Below are 9033 nucleotides of genomic sequence, written 5' to 3' on the forward strand. Positions count from 1 at the left end.
AATACACAGCCCAGCCATAATTGCATCGTAGTTGCAATGGAAATAGTTACTGTGGAAATTGGTGCTATATTGAGTGAAAACTCTCATAATATGACAAAAATACCATTATCGGGCAATGCTTGGTGTGAAACAAGGCTGAAGTTTAAGATGCAATATGTATTTTTCTTCAGGGAAGTAAACAATTACTTAATTTTCTTTTCTATTTTAGGGTTACTTTGCATGAAAAGGAGAATTTTATGAATGCTGAAAACCTGGGAATAGTGTTTGGGCCAACTTTAATGAGACCTCCAGAGGACAGTACCTTGGCTACTCTGAATGACATGCGGTACCAGAAGCTAATTGTGCAAATCTTAATAGAAAATGAAGATGTTCTCTTTTAGACAAACATGGGCACATCTTCAAAACCACTTGTTTTAAAATGATTAGTTTGAAGGGAAAACGGCATTTCTTTAATTTTTTTTTTTTAAATAAAGGAAAAGTTCCTTGGCTGCACTTCAATTTCTGCAAAGCTGCAGATGGATGCCAAAATGTTAGGGAAAGCCTGTGTCTCATAGACATATGCCTCTTTGTAGAAGGGGGAAAAAAGGTCAGAAAAAATCCTCTCACCTTGTATCTTTTGCCTTGCCTCGGGTGTATATTTGTTTTGAGAAGCTGCAAGCAATTTTATTGTTAACTTATTAAGAAACACAAAACGTATTTTAATATGGCTAGAGAAGCAAAAAGGTACTTAATCAGCGTTATTTGTATACAGCTATACATTTCCCTCTCCATAAGACATAATTATATATGTCAATTGTGAAACAAAACTTATATTATAAAGATATTTTTACTTTATCTAGCTGAAAGAATGGCATTTTATTTTAGCAAACTACAACTCAATGCGGTGCATTGATTGTTTTCCACATAATTCTTTCCTGCATTTTTGCTATGATATATTGAAAACAACTACCACGATTGCAGTATTATCTTGACATACCTCTTTCATGGCAAACGTTTTAAAGGAGAATCTTCTTTTTCTTGTGTGTATTCCAACTTTCCTTAGGTTTCTTTGTATTTAGGCATTAGCATTCCAAGACTGTATAGTACACTTTTAACCATTTTGTATTTCTCAAAACATACAGTATTTTCTCATTTTTGTTTTTTTTCTAATCCCATATTAAATATGATATTGAGAATTTCCAAAAGTCCTGGTGGTAGTATCAGTTTCACTTGCCAGATATTTTCTTAATTATTATTTCATTAATATGTAAGTTAAGTGATGCTGGGACACTGGATATTTTCTGGCCTTGTTGAAAAGTTAGCACTTTTTTGCGTTAAATATGAAGGATTTGGTTTTTCTGTAAAAATCAAGCTATGTTTTGTCATGTTTCTGTATTTATAAATGTAAAGTAAATCTGCTGAAAATGTAGGTTATTTCTCTTGAATGTGTTCCAGATGGTTTGTTGTTTTTGTTTTTTTAAAAAGAGGACAAAAAAACACAAGAATATGGAAATGTGGAAGTTGGTAATTTTAATTATTACCAAATTTTAATATTTTTCTCCCTTCACAAACATTGACTACAGAGTTCATAGTCTAACTGTAACTTATCCCTAATGTTAAAACTGTTTCTCAGCATGAGATGTTTCTGCAAGTATAGAAAAAATCAGCATACTTTACTACCAAACTCAATTTTCAGTACAAAAGAAAATATAATAATCCCTCATCTTGATTGTTTGTATGATATAGTGGGTAACTCAGTTTCCTGAATTATTTCAGGGAGCACATGTTTCTATTCAAATTGAAAAAAAATACATGTAACTATGATAATGAAGGAAAGTGGAGGGTATTACTGTAAATTTGTTGTCTTCTAGAGAAATAACTAAGGGCTAGATAGATTAACCCAGATTGCAGAGCAAATGCTAAATAGTCTGAGTTCCCAATACTTCCATAGATCCTCCTGACTTGTACAGGACTATTTGTTGTAGGTTATGTACTACTTAATACTGTCATAAAAATGATCTGGAAATGGTTTTATTTTGTGAAGTGAAATATGCTTTGTAATTTATGATAGTGTAAATGGAAGGAAAATCCCATTAAATGTGTTAAAGAGTTCTGGTGTCTGTCACTGACTACATGGCAAACTGCCAAATGAAAATCAATCACTTACTAACTACTGTCTTGGCATGGCTGGAAAACACTTGGAAAATGCAGAAGAGCTTAACTGAGGCAAGCAGTTTCAGATGGGTGCTTAGAAGCCCATGCAACCAAGCCACTATGATTTACTGCAATCACTCCAAAGCACCTCTGTGTAAAACTTCTAGCAAGCATAGAATCAAAAATACCAATTCAATCCATCTTAATGCTTTTCAAAAACCAATGTCATCATAGCAGTTTTCTACTCCCTTGAATGTAGACATTTGCCTAGCAATTATTTTCTTTATTTCTTCTAGCCTGTTCAGTAGTGTGTTATTTTGTAAAGGCAGAAACAGCATTCTAGTGCCATTATTCTTACTCTTGTGGGAAGACAGGCAGTTTCTGTTCCTTCCTTCCCCTCTACCATTGGCAAACTGGTAGTCTTTGCATGTCTGATAGTTTGGGATCTTTAACACATGTCCCAGCCTAAGGATTCAAGCAGTATGTTCAGAAATACCCAAGCAATAGCATCTCTAGAGGGACAGGAGTTTCTCAGACATTCAGTGGAGTGCTGAATACAGTTCTGCACCTCAAAGCCCAAAGAGCCAATGAACTGTCCATGTTTACTCGGCTAACATGGGGCAAGTGTCTTTGAAAGCTTGCTGTGAAGATAGTAGGCTCCCTTCACCTAACACAGGACACAGATACATGGCCTGGGAATCAGGCGAGCCACCTGAGCACGGCCCAGTGTCAGAGCCTCATTCTTCTCCAGGTCCTTGAGAAGGACTTTGGTGGACTGCTGCAAGGGCAGCCGTCTCCAGTCAGCAAGCCCCATCTCCTGGCAGGGTGCAAGCTGCCCTACACCCCAACCAAGCTGGTTGCTGCACATATCTCACTGAGATGACTCACCTCCCATACAACAGAAATGTCTTAGTTGTGCTAATAAACATTGCTTGGAGTTAATGATTTATAAGGGAGTTACTTTCATCAGTTTGTGGAACTGCTGAAGTCTCTTCTTTGTGGCAGAATCATTGTGAGACTCAAAGCTGTCTGGTTTAAATATTTTGAATCTCACGGGAAAACTTAAGGAAATGTTTCATGAGAACAGTGCAGTCTGGTATTTACAGCTTGTGTCCCACACACTGCAGAGCTGTGCCTTTCCCCTTATGCCCACACCAGTTGGTTTCCTCACCTCCGTCCCTGGAGTCCCCTGTTGCACAGCTGGCCCATCCCATGCTGGACAAGAGGCAGCACATGCTGTGCCTCCCTCCAAACTGAGTGCAGGGCTGGATGGGGAGCTGCCCAGGGGTCTCTTTAGCCAAGATGCTGGGTCTGGGGCTCTAATGTGGGCTCTTCTATTCAGACATCAGTTGTCACGAAACTTAATTCTTTCTCCCACTGTCAAATATCACTGAAATTGGACAAAAGATTCAAAAGTTACTGAGGAATAATTTGCAAAAAAAGAAACAAAGAGCCTACAGTTTCTATGGGAAAATTTACAAGTGAAGTTACAAAGGAAGCTTTGCTCTCAACTCCACTGCTCTGTATGCTGATGCCAGTTTAAGCTACAGAACAGGTGATATAATTTTATTTCTAAGAAAAAGTAAGACTGCAGTTTCTTGTGCATGCAGTAGCCTGAAAACACACAGATGAGGAGGCAGATCTGCAGACACTTGACCTAAGACACTGGGAAGGGCTATATCAGGTTTGGGATCTCTTCTGAGATGAGCTGCTTGAGGAGAGACCTGAGCAGTGTGTGACTGCCAAATTTTAGACCGATCTGTGAGTATCTTGCAAAACCCTCAGAGAGGTGCCTGTGGTAATAATCAGCTAGGTTGAAGGAAAGCTTAAAGTCCCATTGCATGCAAGAGGTGAAAGTGAGCATAGGTACTGCAAGCAGTTTGCAGAGCATGTGGAGAAATCATGCTTTCTGCGATAAGCTCAAACACACACACTGCAGGTCTGTACAGGCCCTAGGACACTGGGAGCTGCCTAACCTTGTTGGCACAGGACACCACCAGAGCTCACACGTCTGCAGAGAGGACACTGCCTGAGCCCACCTTGACTGCTGCTCTCCCATCTCCCATCACACCTTGAGGAGAAGACAGCCCACAGCCACAGCAGTGGAACCCCCAGCTGCTCCCACACACAGCTTAGCTCCTGCAGGACAGAACCTGTCCATCATATTTCCTTATTGACAGTACAGACTCAAGGTCTGCAGAAAAGGGAGGGAGAAGATTTGAGTGCCAACAGACAGACCCCACTGCCAATAGCCAGGAACCAATGAAAACTGAGCAGGAAGGTAATTCACACTTACACAAGAAGAATGCCATCTAACTGGATCCTCAAAGCAAAATTATGTTGCTCTATCTTCCCAGGCTATCTAAAGGCAATGAAGAGATGCTTATCTCGTTGAGATAAGAAGAGTAAAAGCATCAGTACATCTTATGTTCTTTAACTAGTAGAGATTAATTCCTTGATTAAAGCAAAAATCATGGTCAAAATTCAGAAATTTAAACCTTAAGAAATGGTGGTTATTGCTGAGTGCTGTAGGGCCTGAGTATTTATGACATCAGTGGATCTTACTAGGCCCACACCTTACACTCTTTCCCTGAAGGCATGGTCTTCTGGTTGTAATTATGCTGATGCTTTGACTAAACCTGGGATCCATAGTTCAAATAATCCAGCCTGAAGGACCTGAATTACTGCAGGGTGGTGTAAAGATTACAGTTAGGTAGAATGTGTCCACTGGATCCTGTATCTTATAAGCTGCAATAGAAATAAGCAAGAAGGTATAAGTGAAGAACCTGTCAGGGTTCTGTTTATGTTACTTATGGGAGTGTTGTGAACCAAGCTTACCTCAGGATGCTGGAAGCTGCATTCCATGTGTGGTCCTATTGGGCCTGACAAGGAGTCAGTGTTGTCGCTTTTCCCAAAAGTATCAGCTGTTTGTCAATATTAATAAGAAGGTCAGAATGAGAACTAAGGTTAAATTTAGGGTTAAGAGCTATGGATCCTGAAGAATGCTAATTGCTGCTGACAGTATTTGAAGATACCTTATTTTCTGTTCTACTCTCAGGCAGGTATGTGTATGAGCAATGTGCACGAAGGTCCAATTTACTATGTGCTGCTGCCCAAGAACATAAGAAGGAAGCCTAGGGTACACAGGTATTTACAACAAGGAGCTGAGGTTAGGGTTAGGTTAGGAATCCAATACTGAGGAAATTGTTTTGTTACTGGATGCTGCGCAGATCTCAGTATTAGGAACAGGGCTGATGTCAGTAAGGGACAGCTACTGGGGGACTAGAGAGAAGAGAGCAAGAGTGTTGTAGACACAAGTCTAACAGTTTCAACTGAGGTAGGAATTAACATTAAACTTAGGAAATCTGAAGCCTAAGAAGAGAATCAGAGTTAATGCCAATATATGTGGAGTAACGTCTCTATTGTCTCACTGTGTTGATAGGCATTAGTGCTTTATGGTCTGTTTTCCTGAAGCTTTGGCCCTTCATTTTAGGCATGGGAATTGTTAGGATGAAGTTTCAGAATCTGTTGTGCTCTGAGTTGAATTTATTAATGAAGTTGAATTCTCCACTGAATGACGGAGGTCACTAGCATTAACACAAGCTAATATTCTTGGTTCATCTACATGGCTAGCTCCCTTCATAAAGCTATCACTGGGGCTCATGTAAGGACACTGTCCAGGATATTGCTGGAGGTGAGATTAGGAAATTTAAAACTACATCTGTGTCACTCAATAAAACACGCTAAGGACTTCTCCCAAGCCAAGCAGCACAGACTTTCCCTGTCCACTTTACACAGGACTTAACTGAGGTCCCCTTAGGGTCCAAAGTGTCACTGTGGCCTTTGAAAGTACTTAATTCTTCTAGAGACACTGAATCAAAAATTGTCATTTAGTGCCTGAAAGGCACCATGTTGCAGCCCATCAAACTGGTATATTCAGTCCCTGAGCTGAGGTTGTTCAGTGCATGTCCTAGACTGCAGCATGAGGAGTGTTGTACACTGTCCTGTTGAGGACACACAACCTGTTGCAGTAATGCTGGAGGACTGTGGAGGGAGACAAATTGATGTTGTTTTGTCTGTTCTGCGTAGAGAAAGTAAACCTTTGCTCTTACAGTCTCCAAACCATGCCTGAGCAGTCAGTATTAAATGACATTAGGGCAAAATCAAACAAGGGAGTCACCATTAGCACTAAGACCAATTCAGGAGTCACAGATTTCAAATTCACTCTCCGTCTCTTATAGGTTTTTTTGTCAAGACAGTCATAGGCTGGGTGTGAAATGCTTGATTTTTTACAGGATGCTGCAGTCCCACAGTATTAACCAGCAATCTGGTGTTAGGAGGGAAAATGTTCCCTGCTACAAAACAGCTGGAGTCCTTCACTGTGGTTATAGCAAAGGTTTGAAATGCTGCCAGCACTTGGAAATCTAAAGCTTAAAAAACTGACAATATTGCTGACTTCTTCAGAGCAGACATCCTGATGTAGATGGGAGCCAACTTTTATCATAGAATCATAGAATAATAAAGGTTGGAAAAGACCTCTAAGATCATCTGGTCCAACCAGTAGACCCATCACTACCATGTACGTCCATGTCTTCTTGTGGTCTTTTTCTATACCTTGGTTACAATTAACCATAATTAGCAGGCTGACATATTGATATCAGTATGGTCCAATTGTACTCAAAAGGAGCATGTTAAAGCATAGAAGAATAGATCCTAGAGTTTCCTTTAGCAACATACTGTGGTGTCTGCTATAATCCTACACATATACCCTAGCTGAGACTACAGAACCACATTAGCTATTATCCTCCTTTCCTGCAAAAAAGAACACAATTTAACCTCAACGGTTATAGTACAAAACTACAATCAAACTCCTAAGTACTGATAGAATGTTTAACTGCTTTGTTTTCTTTTTATATCAGTTTGATAAATATATGCATGCTGAAGTAATGCAACAAGTACTGATGCGGTAAGGGGCAGAGCAAACATTTTTCACTGTCAGGGCTGTTTTTGCATAAACACCAACCTCAGTGACAACCTCAGCTGCACTATGGCTGTCTGTAGAAGTGACTTTCAGGCACTGAGCACCCTTACACACCAACTCTTACAAAGCTTTCCCAATGGCTTGTCGCCTTTCAGGAGACCCTGCTGAATAATAATGTGCCAAAAAGGACAAATGTCCTTCATTGCAAGGTTCATAGAAGACTGATGAATTTTTTGTTAAGTCAGCTGAGAGATCAGGCCTATGGTAATCAAAACAAAAACGTAATGTCAGTAATGTTTTGTATAAGTCTACAGCCAGGTTGGAAACTTTAAATGTCAACCTGTAACGCTCTGTGAAAAGGATGGTTAATAACTGCATAAACTTCACTTACCCCTGACACTTCTGAAAACACAAGGGGAGGAGAAATGCTTGTGTTCTTTCTCCACAGATACAAACACATAGCATAGCAATGGGTCATACTCATCGCAGGAAACTGGATCCTGTGGTTTCAGAGCCCAATGCTCAGATGCTATAAATCTCAGAAAATGAGAGTTGTTTACTTGTGAGGATGCAATTCACTTCTTGGTAGAAGTTACTGGTTTATGCCTAATTTCTTTTTTTCTGTATGACAGAGTGCTTTCAAGTGTGTATGTACACACACATTTCCCAGTCCCAAACCCTTTGTATTTGAAGAGAGCAGTTTACAGAGCAGTATAAGCGCACACCCTGTCTCTTTGTGCGATCACTTGCATTCTCCAGTCTTGATGTCTCATTATTGCGGGCCAGGCAGTGGCAGAGGTTGGGCTGCAGAGAAGAGAAGACTGAAAGGTCACTGCTTCACAAACTGCTCCATAAACAGCTGTGAGTAACACAGAGGGTGGCGGACCAGAGAGATGCTAGGAATCACATGAATTTTACATATCATAATTCTCCAAAGGACTAATCACTGAGTTTAACACATGGCAAATCTTTTTCTCCTTTCTGGCTGAATGAAAAAAAGGTACTGTGTTCAGTTTTGGACCCCACACTACAAGAATGACACCCGGGCCCTCGAAGTGTCCAGAGAAGGGCAACAAAGCTGATGAGGGATCTGGAGCAGAGGCCTTATGAGAAGCAGCTGAGGGAATTGGGATTGTTTAGTCTGCAGAAGAGGAGGTCAGGGGAGACTGCATCACTCTCTACAACTGCCTGAAAGGAGGTTGAGGTGAGGTGGGAGTCAGCCTCTTCTCCCTGGTAACAGTGATAGGACAAGAGGGAATGACCTTAAGTTGCACCAGGGGAGGTTCGGGTTGGGTATTAGGAAAATTTCTTCTCAGAAGAAGTGGTGATGCAGTGGCACAGGCTGCCCAGGGTGGATTCACTGCCCCTGGAGGTGTTCAAGAGTGTGCAGGTGCAGCACTGAGGGACGTGGTCAATCGCACAGTGGTGATGGCCAGACTTGATGTTCTTGATGGTCTTTTCCAACTTTAATGATTCTATATTTCTGTGGCCAGCATCACACAACAATTCAAAGTCCCACATAAATATAATAAGCATAAATACCACATTGCACTGCTTTTCTTTTCTCAGCATTACAGCTACTGCACTCACTTTTTAAAGATGCCCAACTAAAGAGAAGCCTACAAAGCGCTCATCTGCACACAGCTATCACGTGCACAAACAAAATGCACACCGGGTTCCTCTGGACGTGTTACAGCCTCAGCCCTGCCAACACCGCACCTGCAGCCCTGTATTTCATTACACACTTGCGGTGCTGCCTTACCCGAGAACCGCTCCGCAGTGCCCTCTCCTTCTTGCCCTTTCGCTTCAGCTGTGCCACCAACCCCGTCCCAAAGCGGTGAGTCGCCCACCTTCTGCACGGCGGGACAACTGCGCCCCTCCGGCCCCGCAGCCAGAGACCCCCGCGGCAGCTCGGGCCG

General features: G+C 41.4%; 1 protein-coding gene and 1 long non-coding RNA gene across 2 annotated transcripts in view; one reads left to right on the forward strand and one right to left on the reverse strand.

Moving 5' to 3' along the window:
- Nucleotides 1–2091, forward strand: part of CHN2 (chimerin 2) — a 24607-nt gene extending 22516 nt beyond the window's left edge. Inside the window, exon 7 of the mRNA XM_010712836.3 lies at nucleotides 209–2091. Within this exon, the coding sequence (XP_010711138.1) occupies nucleotides 209–380 (172 nt within the window). The 3' untranslated portion in view covers nucleotides 381–2091. The remainder of the gene's footprint in view (nucleotides 1–208) is intronic.
- The window catches only part of LOC104911510, a 12398-nt gene extending 3371 nt beyond the window's left edge, over nucleotides 1–9027 (reverse strand). Inside the window, exons 1-3 of the long non-coding RNA XR_004160141.1 lie at nucleotides 8877–9027; nucleotides 4972–5057; nucleotides 3305–3523 (exon numbers count right to left, since the gene is read on the reverse strand). This is a non-coding gene — a long non-coding RNA (uncharacterized LOC104911510). The remainder of the gene's footprint in view (nucleotides 1–3304; nucleotides 3524–4971; nucleotides 5058–8876) is intronic.
- Between the last annotated feature and the right edge of the window lie 6 nt (nucleotides 9028–9033).

This window comes from Meleagris gallopavo, chromosome 6, assembly GCF_000146605.3.
Source record: "Meleagris gallopavo isolate NT-WF06-2002-E0010 breed Aviagen turkey brand Nicholas breeding stock chromosome 6, Turkey_5.1, whole genome shotgun sequence".
Lineage (NCBI taxonomy): Eukaryota > Metazoa > Chordata > Aves > Galliformes > Phasianidae > Meleagris > Meleagris gallopavo.